A 23,214-nucleotide genomic window follows, 5' to 3' on the forward strand; every position below is an offset into this window, starting at 1 on the left:
AGTGGAAGATTCAGTGATTAGATTTTTTTTTAGATTAGATTTCCTATAGTGTGGAAACAGGCCTTTGGCCCAACAAGTCCACACTGACCCTCCGAAGAGCAACCCACCCAGACCCATTCCCCTATATTCACCCCTGACTAATGCACCTAACACTACAGGCAATTTAGCATGGCCAATTCACCTAACCTGCACATCTTTGGATTGTGGGAGGAAACCGGAGCACCTGGAGGAAACCCACGCAGACACGGGGAGAATGTGCAAACTCCACACAGACAGTTGCCCGAGGAAGGAATTGAACCCAGGTCTCTGGTGCTGTGAGGCAGCAGTACTAGCCACTGAGCCACTGTGCTGCCCCTAGCCAACAGATATTTAAGCAGATATTTCATAAAGCTCAGGAAAAATGTATTCCTGTCAAAAAGGACTTGATGAGAAGGATGAAACACCCATGAGTAAATGGTGCTTAAAAAGAGTATCCTTTCAGTTTACAAAGTGGGAAAATTAGTGGTAGGCCTGAGGATTGGGAATTTTCTTAGGAAGCAGCATAAACTGACTGAAAAGCTGATGATAAGGGAGAAAAGCCATTCTAAAAGCAAATGGCCAAGTAATATAAAAATAAACAGCAAGAACTTCTATGGGTATGTAAAGAGAAAGAGAATGGCTAAAGTCAGTGTGGCACCCTTGGAGGATGAGATTGGGGAACAGGGAACTAACAGATAATTGAATCAACATTTTGTATCAGTCATCGCAATGGAGGACACAATAAATAGAGTAAAGTTAGGGTCTCAGGGTAACCTCTGCATTTTGCCATTGTGATGATACTGTGGCTTTAAGAGGTGTATTTTGTTCTCATTGTTTTTTAAGAAGAAAAGTTGAGACAGAGGTGCTGAGCCAATAGAGTAAACAGCTTGTGATACCTTGAGGTCATTTTTTGAAGTTGGAACAATTGAGGCAACCTGAATGGGTGGGGTCAACCTCCCACAGAACCAGGATTTTTAGTTTTAGTCTTCAGTAGCAGTTGCTGGGGTCTTGAAACTGGATGTGGAAGCTCTTATTGCTCTCTCTGTAACAGCTAAATGCTGGGGTTCTTTTTCTGCTGCTAGAATTGCCTGTGAGACAATCGGTTTTGCCTTTTCAAAGGGCGAGTCTACAGGATGTTACTATATTGGAACAGTTAATTAGTGGTAGTTAATATATATTTATATATTATTTTGTTAAGCATTTCAATGGACTTACAGTTAAGCCAATTCTTTTCTTTTTCTTTTTAAGTTGTCTGTATTTTAACTGTAAAAATAAAGCGTGTTTTGCTTATCATTGAGCAGTTTGACCAATCAAATTGCACTTGGAACACAACATCTTACACTTACCTTTAAGATAAGATAATGTTTGGGCTTAGACTATTGCTTAATAAACTTTGGTCAATAACACAGTGTTATATTGGCATGGCCATAATGTACTTTCGTCACTATTGCTAATTCTGACTGTTTCCAGAGAGTACTGCGATTCCCTGTTTTTACTGCAGATGGTAATTAGTTGTCCACTATCATGATGTTATCAATGACACTATATTTTCTTCAAATATAATCTATCATTCTATTTTGAGTGATGGGACTATCTTGATAGGAAAATATAATGTCAAACTTGCTAGTATGCAAGCAAAATGAGGTGTATTGCTGGTTGATATTTACTTGCTCATGAAAATAATAAAAGTCGGAAAGCGTGGCACAGGAAAAGCACAGCAGGTCAAGCAGCATCCGAGAAGCAGGAGAGTTGAAATTTCAGGCATAAGCCCTTCGATTCTCCTGCTCCTCAGATGCTGCCTGACCTGCTGTGCTTTTCCAGTGCCACACTTTTTGACGCTGATCTTCAGCATCTGCAGTCCTCACTTTCTCCATGAAAAGAAATAGGCTGTTTATCTTTTCAAAATGCAATTCTCCTTTGCTCATCATACTAGACAATGTCTAAAAGTCAAAATAAAATGGACCTCTAAATAAATTGACACTGTAAATAAAGACTATTCATTCATTTGGACCTATGATAGGGTGACAGTAATGAAACTCATCAGTTGATCAAAAATCAGGACAACACTGCTATGTACTCAAAAGATTATTCTCATTGTCCAAACAAAACCTGGTAGACATTTACACAACTTTGATGAGAAACTAAAGCAGCAACATGATTTCAAATGCATTATATATACAATTGTATAGCAACATTAATTTTAAAATATTTGCCCCTAATATCTCAAAAGAACTGTGTACACATAATAGGAAATACTTGTTTCTCAAAACCAATCAAACCTTTCATACTTCAAACCAATGGTTAAAGTTGTAGTTTCTCACCTAATGTCTGTTCAACATTAATGATGATGTTTTGGCTTGTTGTCTCATACGTTTTTCTGTTATAGGCAGTTACCTAATCAAAACAAAGCAATAATTAGCCTCAGAAATTATGTATATTATGCAATATTTTCATTCTTTGTGCAGAAATATGGATTTACCTGATCCTTATATTTCAATGTACTTTTGATGTCAGCCTTTAAGTCAATCTTTGAAGACTCCAAATTCCCATCAAAAATTGACACTGATTTATGCACTAAGTAGAAAAATGAACCACCATTGTAGGTGTCGGTGCTCACTATTTTGGAACATGATTCACATCTGATGCAAGCAGTTGTTGTGTCTTAAACTCCACTGCATTTCCAAAACACAGCCTGTTTTGTCTGTTTGAGTTGCTGAACCTAATGAACAAGGTACTAATAAATACATGCCCATTAGTAGTAATATGAAAAATTAAGATCGACTGCTAATATAGCATGTTTTAGCTGTCTTTTTAATCACTGAAGTATATGCAAAACACAACTTTTGGGTCACTGCCCCACCTGCACGAAAAATAATGACTGTGCTATCAATTTTCATCGCCCTTTATACCTGCTTCTGTCTTATTCCAGAGGAAAAATAAATCATAATAGGGCAGAACTAATCACGACAGTTGATGGGCTACCTAACATTGAGCTCCTCACCCCTTTTGAGAAGAGAAATCCCCTGGACTGGTATCGGAGGCTGCCCTTGACCTACCATGCCAGTAACCCCAGAGTGAAGACTATCTCCCTTGATCTGAATGAGGACTGCTGACAACTATGACATGTTTCCTGGCTTTGATCTGTGCTAAGCGGCATGTGGTACAGCAGTACTGAGGACCTGGTGTGTCTGGTTGAGCAGCAGAGCACAAAATTCCAAAGCAAGGCAGGTATGCTGTGAGCCTCTAGGTAGGTTCCAAATGAGTGAGTGCTGAGAGAGCCAGCGAACAGCCCATACTTGCAGCTTGGTCCAGTTCATCGAGTGGGTGTGTCTTCCTGAACATAACATGTTGTTGTTGCAGCATTGCAATGATAGTTGCCATTGTACTCCAAATCACAGCATTGAGGTACAGAAATGTAAATGAATCAGAGATGTTTTGTCAGAAGCTGACACATGTAGGTTGTCAGTGTCCATGGATATTGGGTGCATATGACCAGTGTCATTGGAGCATGCTCTGTGATGCTTGTGCCTGGTGCTCAATGGACAGGTCCTGTAGAGCAAGCTGTGATAAATTCACCAGCTACTTGCTCTGACGTCCAAGTCAAGAATTCTCAGCATCTATTTTTCTCGCAGTGAATAATAAGAATGGAAGCAAGAGATTAATGAGATGAGAAGTGCACTTATTAAGTCAGTAACTAGCAATTAACCCCCTTAATAAGGACCTCATTGCTGCTTAGAGATTCTTGCCTTGACACCCACAACTTAATTAAAAGATGCAGCGAGTTGCTCTCGATGTCGACATAGACCTGTTGGACTTCTCAAGCGATTCTGCTACATTTTTTGCCACAGTCCACATTGTTCAGGCCCCAATAAGATTCTATCTAGAATATCTGAATTTTTAAAGTGAAATGTGAACATCATCACAATGAATCAAGTAATTAAGTTTGATCAGACTGCATGATTTGGTTGAGTGTTCATGATAGATGTTGTAATGTGAATTAGACCAATGAGGAACTTCCCTTGATTCAATGTATCCTGATCACGATTGAATTAAGTTAAAAATCACACAACACCAGGTTATAGTCCAACAGGTTTAATTGGAAGCACACTAGCTTTCGGAGCGGCACTCCTTCATCAGGTGGTAGTAGCTTCCAATTAAACCTGTTGGACTATAACCTGGTGTTGTGTGATTTTTAACTTTGTACACGTCAGTCCAACACCGGCATCTCCAAATCACAATTGAATTAGTTACTGAGCAACAGTAGAGACAAAATCTGAATCTGTTTCCTTAACACCATTGACTGATTCCAGTGAATTTCAATTCTGGTCCTCCTGCTATAGGAAGGATGTTATTAAACATTAAAGGATTAAAGCGCCTCATCTTCCACCTAGGAACCCTCCAACCACAAGGGATGAACTCGGATTTCACCAGTTTCCTCATTTCCCCTCCCCCCACCTTATCTCAGTCAAATCCATCGAATTCAGCACCGCCTTCCTAACCTGCAATCTTCTTCCTGACCTCTCCGCCCCCACCCCAGTCTGACCTATCACCCTCACCTTGACCTCTTTCCACCTATCACATTTCTGACACCCCTCCCCCAAGTCCCTCCTCCCTACCTTTTATCTTAGCCTGCTGGACAAACTTTCCTCATTCCTGAAGAAGGGCTTATGCCCGAAACGTCGATTCTCCTGTTCCCTGGATGCTGCTTGACCTGCTGCGCTTTTCCAGCAACACATTTTCAGTTCAGAAAAGATTTACACAGTTGTTACTGGATTTGGAGAGTTTAAACTATAGGTCGAGGCTGAATAGGCTGGGGCTTTTTCCCTGAAGCTTTGGAGGCAGAGGGGTGGCCTCATAGAGGTTGATAAAATCACGAGGGGCATGGATAGGGTGAATGAACAAGGTCATTTTCCGAGGGCCCAAAACTATAGGGCATAGGTTTAAGGTGAGAGGGAAAAGATTTAAAAGGGACTGAAGGGGCAACTTTGTCACACAGAGGACAGTGCATGTATGGAACAAGCTGTCAGAGGAGGTGGTGGAGGCTGGTTTAATTACACCATTTGAAAGGCATCTGGATGGTACATGAAAAGGAAGGGTTTAGAAGGATATAGGCCAAGTGCTAGCAAATGGAACTACATCAGTTTAGGATATTTGGTCAGTGCGGATGAGTTGGACTAAAGGGCCTGTTTCCATGCTATACAGCTCTGTGACTTTATCTTCCAAGACAAAGATCTCATTCTGCAGTTGATACAATTGCCGGTTGTGTTTAAAGTGATGAAAGATGCAGCAAAAATTAGGAATTTGTTTTTAACTATAATTCCAGCTTGTTATTTTGTTTTCTTTATCGCTAATAATTAAATATTAAAATACATTTAAACAGTTAAGAGAAAACTGTCAATGTGAACAAAGGTTCCTAATGCATTAGATATAATTTTAAAAACAGCATATAGAAAAACTAATTTAGATTAAAAACGTTTAACATCCTTAATTTCACTAAAGTATTATGGTAATTGCATCCTTGCTATAGAACACACTAGAAATGAGCTATTTTACAATTGTAATAAATGTGAACTATTGAATTTTAAATTCCATTGTCTTAGATTCTTAGACTGAAAACCTTTCGTAGGGTCAGCCTGCCTCTATTCCTGATAAAGGGCTTTTGCCCGAAACGTCGATTTTCCTGCTCCTCGGATGCTGCCTGACCTGCTGTGCTTTTCCAGCACCACTCTAATCTAGACTCTGGTCTCCAGCATCTGCAGTCCTTGTTTTTACCTAGAATGTTAAATGGGTGCCTATTTATAAGTACAGCATATTTAGACTGTGAATATTTTACTGGTAATTTTATGTACATTACGAAAATGTTAAGGTAGTTTCTGGTGCATAGAGAGAAATATAGTACTTCAATTATTCTCTGTCCAATGTCTTCCGAAGTTGGTGTGCCGTAGAGCATTCCATCATGGTATGCCGTCCGTTGTGTAAAGCGAAGCCACCGTGGCCGATCAGGATGGTCATCGAGATTCGTACTGAATGTGATAGGAGTATTGGTAATTATACCTAAAATAGAGAGTTGAGATTGAACTGAGAAGTAAATGGCAATTTTACTGGTGGAAAGGCTATTATCTCCATATTAACAAGGATGCTTCTTCTGTAGATAAAATGATCATTTAAAAACATTAAATTCATACTTATCTATTACTGTTGCCAGAAGGATCGTGTGTTGTACAAGAGAATGTAGAATGTACAGCACATAAATAGACATTTCAGTCTAAGTGGTTTCATTCATTGTTTAAGCTTCATATGAGCTCCTTCATCCATCTCTGCATCTACCCACCTCGTCGTATCCTTCAATTTGTTTCTTTCCTGTATTTATCTAATTTCACCTTCAGCGCATCTGTGCTATTCTTCTCAATGTCTCCCTCTGGGAACAAATGTTACTTTCTTACTACCCAAGAAAGAGGATTCTCCTGAATTCCAACTTGGATTTGTTAATGATTACCTTATAACCTTTATCTTAGGTTTGTGGCAATTAAATCTAATTTCTTCAAATTATATAAAGTTATGATAAAAAATAAGTGGAGCTCCATGTGCCCCAAAGGTTTCAGGGTCTACAGTCAGCAAGCAGAATGGGAATACTACAGGCAGGAACAGTGAAGTGACAGTTATCTACAAGCAGAAACTTCACTGAATCTGTTTTGATAACTTTGACCCATGTGAATATAAACTGTGGATTTGCCACAAAACAACACCATTGCAACATTCCTTTAAATAGGGACAATGTATTGGGCTAGTTGATCACATGTCCTCAGACTCAACTTTGCATCTCAGATTCCCTTTGTCTTCATCTTAGTCTGCTGTATCTTAATAATCTATTTTTTCAGCTGTGGCAAAGATACCCTTGAGGCTTTCCAAAGGCTTTCTAAATCTTTTGACTTAGAATTATAATGACACCCTTCCATTTAAATTGATTTTATCTAAATTTCCCATCTCTTCTTGTCTCCACCCAGTAGACTCACATTTGCTGCTGTGCATGGTTACACAAATCTACTTACATTGGGCAACTGCACGTTATTTACACTTGAACGATCAGATGTGACTTGCGTCAGTCTTTAACCATTGAGAACTGACTCAGACCTGAAGACAACATTTGTCCTTTTACTACAGAACAGAGTCTCTATAAAAGTTGTTTTTCAAAAATTGAGCATTGAAACTTTGAAAATATTTTCGCAAATGCAACAACTGTGCTCCAGTTGTTTGTACCCAATCTTATTGTCGTGTATCTGTGTATCTAAGTTACCACACCGAAAGGATGCATTTATACTGCGGCTTCCAATTTCAGGCTGGCATTTCCAAGCAGGCAGAACTTTGTTTACCTTGCTTGCTATCTGTCTGGCTTCAAATGTAACCTTCCTATTTGTGAGAGAGCTCTATACATGCCTGTGTGGCTGCAATATCAGAGCGATCTTCCCAGAGAGAGCAGAAAGTACAACATTCATATTGTGGTTTGGTTAGGTTAGTTTACAAAATGTGTAAATAACCTCAGAGATTTTCTTGCAAACTAATTTTAATACCATATTGGATATAAACCCAAATATTGCATCACCTCTTTTTAGAGTCCTGTATCTCTCTCTCTCTCTCAGCTCATCATTGCTGCACAGTTGAAATTACTACAACAATGGTAAACTTGGAGCATCAATATGACACCAAAGAAACATTAAGTAGAATTGCTTTGCTCACCATATGTTACCTGGAAGGATCGAAAGCCTTCTTGATAGTGACCCCTCTCTAACACATGGAGAAATAAAACTCCTACAATGGGATTCACAGTCTGATCAGCGAATATGGAACATACCGTAGCGAGGAGTACTGCAAAGCAAAACAAACGAATCAAATAAACATAATTCAAACACTTTTCTGAAATTGTTTTGGAGTCATGCTTTTGTTTTAATTAGGAGTCTACAATAAAGACATTTCTCTCACAGGATGTTGGTGTCACTGATTAAGTCAGCATTTGCTGCCATTCCCATTTTCCCCTTGAACTGAATGACGTTTTTTGATGCCATTTCCAACGACAATTCAGGGTCAGCCACATTGCTCTGGATTTGGAGTCACGTATCTACCAAATCGAGACAGGATGGCAGATTTCCGTTAATGGACTGGATAAGTTTTCTTGACAGTGAATGGTGATTTCATAAGACCATAAGACGTAGGAGTTGAACTAAGGCCATTCGGCCCATCGAGTCCACTCTGCCATTCAATCATCATGGCTACCATTAGAGATTTCAAATCAAGCTTTTTAAAGGATCTATAATTTGCAATTAAATTCCACAAATTGCGGTGATGGACATCACTGGATATTAACTAAGGGCATTAACCTAGGCTTTACGATTGTTATTTCAGTGACGTGATCTCCAACCCACCATCAGCCTCTGACTGTGCTAAGAAGGAAGAGCCACAAATGAAGCACTATGTGCCATGTTAGATAACATATCATAATAGTTTGAAAAATTTAAGTTGTAAGGATGATTTTCCTCTCTGGTATACTTCTTGTTGAGAGTAAGAAACTGGGCAGAGACACATCCTGGCAAATCTTTGCTCAGCTCACACACTGTCATGATCTTCCACGACATTTTAAATTGGCATCACTGTGCAAATGGGTTTGCCTTCCCTCAGCAATGACTTCATGCACAATTCTTTCTGCATTAATGCTTTAGTACCGGCATAATGGCAGTGCCATACTGATAATGCCACTCGACAGAACCCCAGGTTAATGTTCTGGGGACATGAGTTCAAATGGCAGATAATGAAATCTGAATTCAACATAAATTTGGAATGGATGTAGGTTTGTTCACTGAGCTGGAAGGTTCATTTTCAGATGTTTCATCACCATACTAGGTAACATCATCAGTGAGCCTCCAGATGAAACTTGGAATAAAGAGCTGGCCTAATGGCAACTGCATGATCACGGTCATTTGCTGTTAAATCTGTTGCTTATTAATTTATTAATTATTTATTAATTCACTAAAAAAGGACAGATGTCCTTCAGGAAGGGAGGTCTGTCATCATCAAATGGCCTTGTTGACATGTGACTTTGGATTTATAGCAATTTTCTGCTGGACAATTGGGGCTGGGTATTAAATGGTAGCCAAGATGGTGATGAACAAAAAATACCAACAGCACTATGTGTAAATTATGGTTTCAGTAACCAGGTACTTAGCATTGCCAGAGGTATAAAAAGATTCTAGAAGCTTCTTTGGGCAAAGAGGTAAGTGCAATCTATGAAGGGCATTTGATAAAAAATAAAAAGTAAAGCTGTCATACTCATTGATCTCTTCATTTCTTTCTCCATTAAGATGCAACAGGTGCCACAAGCCCTGTCACTTCCTGAATCCACCCCCTCCGCCTCCCATTGCAAATTAGCCTGACCACAGAAAATGCAGTTAATTCTCATGTCAAAACTTGTCACACTTGCGTTGATATTATTGCAGAGGGGAAAAATATCCTTAGAGACTGATAGATCTACTAATGCAGTTGATTAGTTCACATACTTATTTTTCCTTTTAGAAGAAGCATTGCAAGGATTAGTAGAATTGCTTATCTACCTGTTGAACCACATTATGAATGATCCTTTCTTCCAGCATCAACAAGTCCAGGAGTGGGACTTGAACTCAGAGCTTTTGGCTCAGAAGCAGTAGGAACAAGACCAACTGAGAAACAAGACCACCTGTAGTGTAACTAAATGAATCACGATTTAATTGGATTTAATTAGGATGTATTTGCATTGACAAATGAACATTAATAAATGGTAAATGTAAATTATGCCTTAGATTTGGACTTGAGGTTATTGAAGTAGTGTTGCAGCTTGAGTTTAATGGCAGACGTAAAGAAAGAGTTGCTTTTCATGCACACAAGCTGGATTGAGTCCTAAGTTGCAACTCATATCGAATCCAAACATTAAAAGTGTCTTTCATGTTCTTAAAGGATAAACTGCCAACACCAAGGAGTGAGTAGCTGATGGAAACTCTGCGACTTATACTGTATAGCCTGCCCTGAGGAGGCACGTTCTGCAGTTATGGGTACAGGCCAGAGAGATCGCAATAGTTTCTGAAATAGAGACTTCCACAGAGGACAGTATCCCATCACAAAGTCACCCTTTATTTACACATGGAGAGTCCTTGACACAGAGCCAGCGCCCTCAGAGCCAATTCTCAGAGTGAACAGAACCCCCTGACACTCCTGTTTATATCTGTCAGGCAGGGCTCCCTGATTGGATCAGATTAACAGCCCCAATCAGGGAACTCATATTCTACGAGGTCCATCTGGCTGACTTTGTTACAATCACTCCATCCCCCTCCCTCTCAGTCTGAGGACATAGGTCAGCTCTTTTTATTTTGTAGCTCCTCCTGAGGTATTTTAGCACCATGTCAAGTTCCTCCAACATCTCTTCTGATACAGATGGTGTATAACACAGAAATTGCCTCTTGCACCTGGAGCATCTCGGAAGAAATTCATTCTTCTCTTCAGGCAGCAAAGGCATCGAGGAGGCAACATCCACTGTGTCCATTTCAAATTCGGGCATAAGCCCTTCTTCAGGAAGGGCTTATGCCCGAAATGTCGATTCTCCTGTTCCCTGGATGCTGCCTGACCTGCTGCGCTTTTCCAGCAACACATTTTCAGCACTGATCTCCAGCATCTGCAGACCTCACTTTCTCCTCCATTTCAAATACCAAGGTATCTTTAATGATTGATGGAGAGGGGGAACCCATGGATTCTGGAACAGTCAGAATGGCAGTCGAGGAGCTGGACATGTTTTGCTCCTGCACCATTTGCATGTTTGCAGCTTTCACATGGTCCACGTGCTTGTTCACCGACTGAACTTTATACATCACTAGACCCAACTTCTTGCCCTTCACCAAACTTCATCCCCTGAAGTAAACTGTCTCTCTCATTTAACAGAGTGTTGTGTTTGGCATTGGTGTTCCTGATGCTGTTTCACTCTCACCCCAAGTCCAGGAAGGTTAGATTTAACCTGGAATGGAGTCTTCTCCCTATTCGCAACTCTGCTGGAGCTATCCCTGTAATTGCAAGAGGGGTGGTTCTTGAATCAAATAGCCATCAGGACCGTTTGGTATCTAGACAAGCTGTAGGCTGTTTCTTCAAGCCTGCCATCAAAGATTGGACTGCTCCTTCTGCCAGACCATTGGATGATGGATGGAATGGAGCTGTCTTTATATGATGCCCAAAGTCACTGCTGTGTAAACAATGGCCCGATATCTGTGACTTGAAGTCTGTGTATTGCAAAAGATGTGCCCAGTTTTTCTATTGTCATCCCTGTGTTCTATACATGTCCAGCCACTTTGAGTGGGCATGCACAATGAGCCCAGGAAAGGACTTGCATAGTCAAAGAGTAACTGAGTCTAAGGTTTATCTGGCCATTCCCATGGATGTGGGGGAGCTGCTGGCAGTGATTTTTGTCCTTCTTAGCATACTGGGCACTTTCCAGGATGTTTCAATGTAGGTACAACTCTGGCACTCACCTAACAGTATGGAAAATTGCCCATGTATTAATTGCCCATAGACAGTAAGACTATTCCAACTAGGTTAGCTTCTGAGTTAACAGTTTATTCTTTATCATTTGTTTATTTGAGGTTGAACCTCTCAGTTCAGAGACATCAATAAATGAGTTCTTCAGGGTAGAGTCCTAGGCTCAACCTGCTTCATCAATTATTATCCTTCCACAATAAAACCTGAAGTGGGAATATTTACTTATGATTGCACAATATTTGGCAACATTCACAGCTCCTCACACCTGAAGTGGTATATGTCCATATGCACCAAATTCTGGACCACATTCAAACTGGGACTGGAAAATGGCAAGTAACATTTGAACCATACAAGTGCCAATAACTGACCATCTTCATAAAGAGAGAAACAAACCATCTCTGCTTAACATTAAATGGTATTACAATCACTGAATTCTCTACTGGTGTTGTCCTAGGGGTTTACAATTGACTAGAAACTGAACCATTTGTGATTATATTTGACATGGACTGGTTGGTTCGAAGGGTCTGTTTCCATGCTGAATAACTGTATTACTCCATGACCCTGGAGCAGCTATGTAAGCACTGTGGCTACAATAGCAGTCAGATCTCTAATAATTATTGTCAAAGCTCTGAGAACTGCTGAGAAATCTCTACCTGGCCTAACCTAAATAAAAATTTAATACTTTTTTCTTAGTTTTCTATCCCTGATGGGTCAGGACCACAATGTTAGGGTCATATGGGGGCTGATAGATGCATTGTGTGAGTAACAGTCACTCAGCAGTGATATTCCCTGAATTTGTCAATTATGGGTCAAAGATTAGGCCTGCAGTCTAGTTCATAACAGTCACTGGACTCTTGAAGCAAATATGAGGCCCTCCAGCATTGCAAGAGACATCTCAGTTAAGTAACATATAGCTGACTTCAAATTTAAGGCACTCTCTCTCAAACGTATTTTAAAAATCTTTAAAAATGTCTTCAGGAACAATGGTAGTTTACCATTGAGGAGGAAGAATCTCTTCACCAGGCTACCTGAGAGCACCATGGATAAAGGCAGGTTGGGAAGGCCTCGGAGCCTGTTTGAACTGCTGATTGCCCAGCCTCCTGCCAGAAACTGACTCTCAACAACTCGCCTGGTGGTCAATGCCCCTGGCGCTACTAGAATTCTCCAGTAAACCTCTGACAATGAACCTTAAGATGACTTTAATTATAGTTAATTGAGTACGCATCTTTTATTGATGGGTAACTCTGCTGACATCAATCCTGCCTTGGGGCAAATAGCTCAGGGGTGGAATGTAACCACCAGACTGACACACAGGCTGGTAGTGCAAATTTTCCCACGTCTCTCTTCACCACTTGCTATTCAAGGCTTAAAGCTCTCACAAATTATTTTTGTTTTTTAGAAAGATCATCTATCCCAGGTAGTATAGAAATCTAAAGGTTAACTATACAAATATTAAAATGGCCACAACACAGGGATAAGTATTTTTCAAAGTGTATGATATCACTTTGATTAGGTCATTTAAACTAAACCGTTTCATTTATAAATTAAGTCGTGTTCTATCCTTTTGGTAAATGTTACATCTTGTTCAGGGCTTCAACTAATACAGCAGTTTAAAACATTACATGACATTAGTGCTCATGGAACAAGGCACTATTTCTTCCTTGTAGATGCCTTGTCATATTTCACTCTCAATGCATTGAACATAATGGAACCATGGCAACAATTTAATATTAGCGCATATTTGAAATAAAAACACTTACTTATCTCCTTTTTTGTCCAACACATCCTGGTCATCTACTCAAAGTCTAATTGATTAAAATAAACTTTAATTTTATGTTAAAAGACAGGAAAATGCTTCATAAAGAATATTATTATTTTGGATTGAATTCAAATTTTATTGCAATGACAGTATTGACTTACATACTCTGTTCAGAAATGGAATCAGTAGTTCAAAAAAGTTGAAACGTTCAGTTGCCAGATAAAATTAACTCACTTTGATATGTATTTTCTAATATATAGATGCATCATTTCAAGCATTAATGGAAAATTCTGTAAGAATACTGAAAACTTGCCTGCAGAAGCATAAGTCCAAACTCTATGAGTCGCCATCTTCCTCTGAAAGGTAAAAATAAAATGCTTTGATTTTGACTGACAGCAACATATGGAAGCCACTGGAGCATTCCAAACCAAGAATAATTGAGTGGAGATGATCGTACTATTTTGGGAATTTTTTTTTAGTCAGTCTCATTATATGCTCACTAAAAAAGTATATCTGAACTTCTCAACTTTGAAACCTGTCAGAAATTAAACTCCATGTATCATGTTTCTTATTTTGGAAACAAACTGGTGTTCTCTTCAAAAATGTGTTTGTAATGCTGTACTTTTAAATCTCAAACTACTGCAGAAATTAGATCATCTTGGATATTCCTGCCCGATGAAGAGATTTTCCACCGTTAAAACCAAAAACACTTTAGATAAATGAAGATCCGAATTCAGGAAGAAGTCCTGACCAGCAATAAATATTAATGCCCCTAGGATTACAGCAACTTGTGAACTTAAACAGCCAAAGTGGTTAGGTAGTATCTTGGCTGATATTTTTAGAAGCTAGATATCACTGAGTGCGTATAATGAAAAGACTATAAACAGATTCCAAGCCAGCCAGTACCAAAATGTGTTTTGTTCCAGTTGTAGCACAAATGAGGTTTGTGGGATTCTCATTATGTCCTGACTTCTGATGGGTTCATATATAACTAAATTAGTACAGACAGTGCAATGTAATCTCCAGACAAATCCTTTGCCTTAGTAGGGGTGTTCTCATATAACAAGGTTCTGTTCTTTAATCATGTGGTCACATCCTGGCACTTGGCTCATCTGTATGTTGAGCAACTTAAAATGTTATCACTCTTAAAGCAATATGACATTGATGTTTCCACCGATGTTGTACTATCTTCTCTTTTCTAACAGTGGCTGAGATATTTGCTGCTACTGCCAAGTTTGTGACTTGGTTTGGATTTCTTTTACAGTTGTAATACAAAGAACAAAGAAATGTTACAGCCCAGGAACAGGCCCTTTGGCCTTCCAAGCCTGATCCGATCCAAATCCACTGTCTAAACCTGTTGCCCAATTCCTAAGCATCTGTATCCCTCTGCTCCCCACCTACGCATGGATCTGTCCAGACGCATCGTAAATGAATCTACCGTGCCTGCCTCTACTACCTCTGCTAGCAACATGTTACAGGCACCTACCACCCTCTGTGTAACGTACTTGCCCTGTGTATCCCCCTTAAACTTTTCACCTCTCACTTTGAAAGCGTGACCTCTTGTTATTGAATCCTTCACCCTACGAAAAAGCTTATCTCTATCAACCTGTCTATACCCTTCATGATTTTGTAGACCTCAGTCAGGTTCCCCCCTCAATCTCCTTTTTTCTAATGAAAACAATCCTAACCTAATCAATCTCTCTTCATTACAAGCACCTTCCATACCAGGCAACATCCTCGAATCCTTCACCCTAGGAAAAAGCTTATCTCTATCAACCTGTCTATACCCTTCATGATTTTGTAGACCTCAGTCAGGTCCCCCCTCAATCCTAACCTACTCAATCTCTCTTCATTACAAGCACCTTCCATACCAGGCAACATTCTCGTAAACCTTCTCTGCACCCTCTCCAAAGCATCCACATCCTTTTGGTAATGTGGCGACCAGAACTGTACAGAGTACTCTAAATGCGGCCGAACCAATGTCTTGTACAATTTTAACATGACCTGCCAGCTCTTATAATCAATACCCCATCTGATGAAGACAAGCATACTATATGCCTTCTTGACCACTTTATCCACCTGTGCAGCAACTTTCAGGGTACAATGGACCTGAACTCCCAGATCACTCTACTCATCAACCTTTCCCAAGGCTCTTCCGTATACTGTATAATTCTCTCCAGAATAAGACTATACAAAATGCATCACCTCACATATGCCTGGATTTAACTTCATCTGCCACTTCTATGTCCAACTCTCCAGTCTATCTATGTTCTCCTGTATTCTTTGACAGTCCCCTATGCTTTCTGCTACTCCACCAATCTGAGTGTCATCTGCAAACTTGCTGATCATCCCAACAGTGCCCTCTTCCAGATCATTTATGTATATCACAAACAACAATGGCCCCAGCACTGATCCCTGTGGAACACCACTGGTCACCTTTCTCCATTTTGAGAAACTCCCTTCAACTACTACTCTGTCTCCCGTTGCTCAACCAGTTCTTTGCCCACCTAACTAGAAGACCCTGCATACCATGTGACTTCACTTTCTCCATTAGCTTATCATGGGAAACCTTATTAAATGCCTTACTAAAGTCCACGTATATGACATCTACAGCCCTTCCTTCATCTATCAACTTGGTCACTTCCTCAAAGAACTCTATTAAATTGGTAAGGCATGATCTCCCCCACACAAAGCCATGCTGCTCATCACTGATTCTTTTCCAAGCAAAAATAGATTTTATCTCTCAGTCCCTTCTCCAGCAACTTTCCCACCACTGACGTCAGACTCACTGGTCTGTAGTTATCTGGAATATCCCTTTTACCCTTCTTGTACAAGGGGACAACATGAGCAACCTTCCAGTCCTCCAGCACCTCACCTATATTTAAGGATGCTACAAAGATATCTGTCAGGGCCCCAGCAATTTCCTCTCTTGCCTCCCTCAGCAACCTGGATAGATCCCATCCGGTCCTGAGGACTTGTCTGCCTTAATAACCTCTAGCCTACCCAAAACATCTTCCCTACTTATATGAACGTGATCCAGACTAATCAAACTTCTATCTCTAATCTCAACATTCATCATGTCCCTCTCCTCAGTGAACACTTATGCACAGTAATCATTCAGAATCTCACCCATTTTCTCAGGTTCGACACACAGCCTTCCTTCCTTATCATTTTGTGGACAAGTCCTTTCTCTAGTTACCCACTTGCTTCTTATATAAGAATAAAAGACTTTGGGATGCTCCTTAATTCTGCTCGCTAAAGCTATTTCATGACCCCTTTTAGCCCGCTTGATTCCTTGTGTAAGACTGATCCTACTCTCCCGATATTCCTCCGGGGCCTGTTCTGTTCTGAACTGCCTGGACCTTATGTACATTTCCCTTTTCTTCTTGGCTAGTCGTACGATTTCTCCTGTCATCCACAGTTCACAAATCTTGCCTTTCCTCTCCTTTGCTTTCATCAGGACATGCCTATCCTGCACTATCTTTAACCTATCTTTGAATATCAAATGTGGACTTCCCTTCAAATAGCTATGCCCAATCCACATTTCCCAGCTCCTGCCTGACATAATTGGCCTTGGCCCAGTTTAGTACCACTTCCCTTAGGACCACTCTCATCTTTGTCTACAAGTATTCTAAAACTTACAGAATTGTGATCACTGTTCCCAAAGAAATGCCCCACTGCAACTTCTACCACCTGACCTAGCTCATTCCACAACACCAGGTCCAATATGACCCCTTCCCTCATCGGATTATTGACATACTGCTCTAGAAAACTCTCCTGGATGCTTCTTACAAATTCTGCCCCATCCAGACCTCTGACATTAAGTGTATCCCAGTCAATGTTGGGAAAGTTAAAATCTCCCATCATCACCAACCTGTTGCCTCTACATCCTTCCATACTCTGTCTACCTATTTGTTCTTCTACCTCACGCTCACTGTTGGGAGGCCTGCAATACATCCCCAACAATGTAACTGCACCCTTCTTATTTCTCAGCTCCACCCATAATGCCTCCCATTCAAGCCTCCATTGTCACTTCCTTTAGCACAGCTGTGATATCATCCCTGACCAGCAATGCAACTCCTGCCCCCCTTTTACTTCATTCCCTGTCCTGTCTGAAACGTCTAAATCCTGGAACATTTAATTGCCAATCATGCCCTTCCTTCAACCAAGTCTCTGTGATTGCAATAACGTCATACTCCCAGGCACCAATCCAACCCCTAAGTTCATCTGCCTTACCCACTGTACTCCTTGCATTAAAGTATATGCACTTCAGGCCACCAGTTCTTTTGCATTCATCTGCTCTTTCCCTTATTAATGCTAACTTCATCATTCTTACAGTCTCCACTTTCCTACAAGTCTTTACTTGTCTTTCTTCTCATTCCCAATCCCCTGCCACATTAGTTTAAAACCACCCCAAGAGCAGTAGCAAAAACTCCCCAAAGGACATTAGTTCCAGTCTGGTTCAGGTGTTGACCGTCCAATTTGAAATAATCCCCAGAACAAGTCCCAATGTCTAACAAATCTGAACACCTCCCTCCAACACTATCCTTCAGCCATGTGTTCATCCTGCCTATTTTTTCATTTCTATGCTGGCTAGCACTGGCACTGGTAGTAATCCCGAGATCACTGCCTTTGAGGTGCTCCTTTTTAACTTATCTCCTAGTTCCCTGAATTCTGCTTTCAGGACCTCATCTCATTTTTTACTTATATCGTTGGTGTCTATATGCACCAAGACAACTGGCTGTTCACCCTCCCCTTTGAGAATGCTCTGCAGCCAACCGGTGACATCCCTGACCCGAGCACCTGGGAGGCAACATACCATCCTGGAGTCCCGTTTTCGGCCACAGAACTGCCTATCTACTCCTCTTACAATAGAATCCCCTATGACTATACTCTACGAGTTTTCTTCTCACCCTTCTGAGCAGCAGTGCCCGCACAGTGCCATGACCTTGACAACAGCTGTCCTCCCCTGGTGAGACTTCTCCCCCACCGGTATCCAACACAGTATACCTGTTTCGGAGGGAGATGACCACAGGGTACACCTGCTCTACCTTCCTACTCTTTTTCTGCCTTTTGGTCACCCATTCACTGTCTCCCTCAGCAATTCTAACTTGCAGTGTGACCAGTTCACTAAACGTGCTATCCATGACCTCCTCAGCATCGCGGATGTTCCAGAGTCGTCATGCGGTCAAACAAGTGCTGCAGCTGGACACACTTCTTGCAAGTGGAAGAGTCAGGAACATCAGCCACATGCCTGAGCTCCCACATCAAGCAAGAGGCACATGCCACGGGTCGGAGGCCCCTGCCATTGTAAGCCTTAGCTTTATATGAACCAAAACCAAACAATGCACTTAAATATATCAAAGAAAAGAAAGAGAAAAAATAAAAACCCTTACCTTACAGAATCTTTTTCTTCTGGTTGGAGGGGCGCGGTGGAGGGAGATACTACAGGTGCCCAAATATATACTAAGTTTTTATGGCATAAATTATAACATTATAAAACACTCCTAGGCTGGAAGGAATGAGGCTGGTCTATGTTTTTGGATTTATAAAAGCAGGTCTCTTTCAAAAGTGCTCCCCACATAGCCACAAGCCGGCCATTTATAATAAATTCTAGTATAGCAATGGCTGGTCTCTGATTCCTGTGAGGTATAAAGATTGGTCTATTCATCAGCAATGGTTTCTTGAGACACAAGCAATGGCCTTAATTTAAAAAGACCTATTAAAGAGTGCAATCTCTCCAGTAGCGAGGTAAGATTGCAACTGAATGTGTATCTTATTTGAAGGGTATCACATTTTATGAGCAACCCAGAATCAAATAACAACACGCATGGTCACATTTATTTATTCAAATTACTATTAAATTTGAGTATCAGAAAGTTGATGGGTTTGGGTGAAGCCTCCCCCAGAGCACAAGTTTCCTGGAGGGCATAATTCACTTGGTATTTTGGGGCTCCAAGATGTTGGGGTCTTAGTGAAATGGGAGGGAATATACAGCGCACTCACCATGGTCTACATGCAGCCATAAGCATACGGTGAGGAAGTCCATTCATGCTAGGAGTGCTGTCAAAAGTCCCCAATAGGTGAGCAAATAGCTTTCTCAATCAAGAGGTTTGCAATAAATACATAAAAATCTGAACACCATCTCTTTGTCTATGAGTTCAGCACAACTGCTGCAAGACTCCATCAGGTTCTCATGCTTCTCAGGTTAGCCAGGGGTTTCAAGGGAAAGGGCTGAGAAGTGACTGTCCTCCAGTTTGGGACTTTCTCTCAGCGCACTCTAATTCCAGACAGCAACTCCTCAGCCCGACTGAGGCCTCAGATCTCACAACTACAATGACTCATTCACAGATCAGTTGAATACAAATAGGTTGGAATCCCTTCCTGTTGATGAAGTTAGAAATCACACAACACCAGGTTATAATCCAACAGGTTTATTTGGAGGCACTAGCTTTTGAAGCGCTGGACCACAACCACCTGATAAAGGAGCAGTGCTCCGAAAGCTAGTGCTTCCAAATAAACCTGTTGGACTATAACCTGGTGTTGTGTGATTTTTAACTTTGTACCCCTCAGTCCAACACTGACATCTCCAAATCCTGTTGATGAAGGTCACTGTATGCATGCTCTGTGGTAGCCTTGACAACCATAAGTGTGCAACTGATGAGACCTCATCTGGGGAAATCCAGACTTAGCTCTGAAGCCAATTGTTCTCTCTATCTGAGCATCAGAGTCATTTTGTTAGTGCATACAATCCACAGTTTTACTAAACGAGCCATTGTACATCTTCTTACTACAGTAAAGGGCTGACTTCCAGACAGGAAGACACCATCAATGTCCCAAGATATCCCTGGAAAGATCCAAATGCATGAAAGTAGAGTGTCACAATAATCTGCAAGGCCATTGGATGTCCTGTGAAGCCCTGGATCTTAGCTCACAGAACAGCATGACATATAATGCAATGACGACACCCCCAGAGACATTGTTGACACTGGGCTTCTGGCCTTGAAAGGTTTTTGAGTCAGATACATCCTCAGTAGTGGATAGGTCCTTCTGAGCATCACTTCCACATTGAGGTTCACTGACTTGCCAGATGGCACTGGGGCCTGATGTTCTCTGAATATCTCTGTGCAGCAAAGTCTGCCTGTATGAGCTCCATGCACATTGGTGTTGCCTCCTCCTGTGCATTGAAGTTTGAATAAGGACCTTATTTCTGTTACCTTTCCTTTGCCACTCTCCTTTCAATGTGCTATTGCCCCCTTTCCCCACTCTTGCCAATGAATGCAACACCTCCTCTGCACCCATCATTGAAGCCATCCATGGGAACAGTGTGGGAACATGGCACTAATGTAGACTATCACCTGTGCCATGTGAAGGAATGGTAAAGCAGCTCAAAGGGCCAAATGGTGTACTCCTGCTCCTTTTCCTTCTGTTACTATGAGTTGGCCAATGACAGCAGGATATCCCTGTCCTTCTTCTTGAACTTCTCCTGCACTCACCATGCCTGCTTTCCCAATGAAACGGCAAGGTATCAGCTTGGTGCTACCACCTTTGACGAGGTGAGGATCAGATATTGCATGATCTCTATGCACCACAGATTGAATCATAAGTAGTCATAAAATTCAAGTAATCTCCATGCAATTACCTGCTCAGAAATTCAACTTACAGTTCCTTGCACATGCAGTGCCGCATTGTTACTTAAAGCCCTCCTGCTGCTAACAAAATCCAGAAACAACATCCCAGCCAGCTGTTTTCCAGTGACCTCATCCCATCCACACACCTCGCCATCCCCATACCTTCCAATCTGCCCGCTTGAGCTATACAAACGTCAGACCAGTGTGCACAAAAGAGTAATAGTTATGTAGAAAGCTTGAAAGGATTCCTCCCTGGGGAGAGAGGAGTTTCAAACTCGAATGGATGAGGTAGTGAAACCTCCAGCAATAAGAAATCAGCGCCTTGAGTAGCACAGCTCTTTTCACAGTCCTCTCCATCACCAACAAATTTATTTGGCAATTGGAAGCTACTGTATAAGGAATTGGCTGCGTAGCCTCCCTCCACGCAGCTGGCACCTGTGCTATTCCTGGCCTCTGATCCAAAATATGGTCCCGGCTCCTTTGGGTCTCTGTCCGTAGCAAAACATCCGATTTGGCAGCACCAGAAAAAACATATTCAAGGAGAAAGAGGATATTAACTTCATGTTACTGTTGTGCCTTTTGAACAATTAGTTCGCTTTTCTCTTGCTACTATTTAAGAGATGCCTCTTTAGCTTTTGTCATCCTGCCAAATATATCATAGGCCAAACTCTTGCAAAAAAAATGTATCTTGTTTCTGTAGCTTATTCAAAACAGAGACGTAATTTGTATTCCAAATCTGACTTGGTCTAGTGTTGAAGCTAAAGGTGGAGTTGTGTTGGTTAATTTTGCATACATTTTCTTATGTCTGGCTCTCAAAACATTCAGAGTGGGAGGGAATATTGACATGGACTTCTTTAAATATTTGGTCAAATTTACAGTGATCACTTAGGCAACAGCCAATGGGAGGTTGCATATTTCATTTTTGTGCGTCCATTCAGGATTCCTAGACAAAATAGTTGCCAACCTCAGGCACATGTAGAAAATGTAAAGCAAAGATATGGTGATCACTCGCAGTCAAATGTTAACTGTTTCTCTCTCTAGAGTGCTGACAGACCTGCGCATTTAGAAAATTTTCTGTTTCCATTTTTTTGCTGCCTGCCTCCAGCAAACCCTGTCCTAATTACTGCCATAACCCTCATCCCTACCTTTGTCAGCTCCATATTCCTCCAATACTTTTCTTGCCAGACTCGTGAGATCACATTATAATACTTCCAGTTCATCCAAACTGCATCACTCGCATTGTGTGACATACTAAGATATCACTTATCGTAAGCATTCTTTCTAATCTCCAAGGGTTTCCATTCTTCAGAATGAGGATTTTAGAGTATTTTATCATGATTTAAATCAAAACTCTCCATTGCCTCACTTCAACCTAGGCAGAAGTGGGTACTGCAGATGCTGGAGATTAGATCAAGACTAGAGTGGTGCTGGAAATGCACAGCAGGTCAGGTAATTTTATCATGATTTAAATCAAAACTCTCCATTGCCTCACTTCAACCTAGGCAGAAGTGGGTACTGCAGATGCTGGAGATTAGAGTCAAGACTAGAGTGGTACTGGAAATGCACAGCAGGTCAGGTAGCATCCAAGGAGCAGGAAAATTGACGTTTCAGGCAAAAGCCCTTCACCATTCCTAATGAAGGGCTTTTGCCTGAAACGTCGATTTTCCTGCTCCTCAGATGCTGCCTGACCTGCTGTGCTTTTCCAGCACCACTCTAATCCTGACTCACTTCAACCTATAGCTGTAGAATCCTTAAACCCTACAGTCCTGCTCAAGGCTTTGATTTTTTCCAAATTTTCTTCTTGTCTTCATTCACAGGCTGTGGGTGTTGCTGGCTTGGCCAGCATTTATTGCCCATGTCAGAGGGTAGTTAAGAGGCAACCTCACTGCGGTAGGTGTGGTGTCGCATGTAGTCCAGACCAGGTAAGGATGGCAGTCTCCTTCCCTAAAGGAGATTACTAAACTGTTTTGGTTCTGTTCGCCGAGCTGGAAAATTTTGTTGCAAACGTTTCGTCCCCTGTCTAGGTGACATCCTCAGTGCTTGGAAGCCTCCTGTGAAGCGCTTCGGTGGTGTTTCCTCCGGCATTTATAGTGGCCTGTCCCTGCCGCTTCCGGTTGTCAGTTTCAGCTGTCCGCTATAGTGGCCGGTATATTGGGTCCAGGTCGATGTGTTTGTTGATGGAGTTTGTGGATGAGTGCCATGCTTCTAGGAATTCCCTGGCTGTTCTTTGTTTGGCTTGCCCTATAATGGTAGTGCTGTCCCAGT

The 23,214-nt window shown here is 41.3% G+C and overlaps 1 protein-coding gene across 2 annotated transcripts in view; it reads right to left on the reverse strand.

Annotated features, from left to right (window-relative positions):
- LOC122539929 (epsilon-sarcoglycan-like) overlaps positions 1–23,214 on the reverse strand; it is an 83,589-nt gene that overhangs the window by 38,995 nt on the left and 21,380 nt on the right. The window contains exons 1-5 of one of the 2 annotated variants that reach the window (XM_043675129.1): positions 13,846–13,863; positions 13,632–13,674; positions 7,753–7,881; positions 5,918–6,072; positions 2,340–2,412 (exon numbers count right to left, since the gene is read on the reverse strand). In XM_043675129.1, coding sequence (XP_043531064.1) covers positions 2,340–2,412; positions 5,918–6,072; positions 7,753–7,881; positions 13,632–13,668 — 394 coding nt within the window. In that variant the 5' untranslated portion in view covers positions 13,669–13,674; positions 13,846–13,863. Of the gene's footprint in view, positions 1–2,339; positions 2,413–5,917; positions 6,073–7,752; positions 7,882–13,631; positions 13,675–13,845; positions 13,864–23,214 lie in introns of those variants that run through there. The other variant, XM_043675127.1, reaches the window with a different exon arrangement.

This window comes from Chiloscyllium plagiosum, chromosome 33 (assembly GCF_004010195.1).
Source record: "Chiloscyllium plagiosum isolate BGI_BamShark_2017 chromosome 33, ASM401019v2, whole genome shotgun sequence".
Lineage (NCBI taxonomy): Eukaryota > Metazoa > Chordata > Chondrichthyes > Orectolobiformes > Hemiscylliidae > Chiloscyllium > Chiloscyllium plagiosum.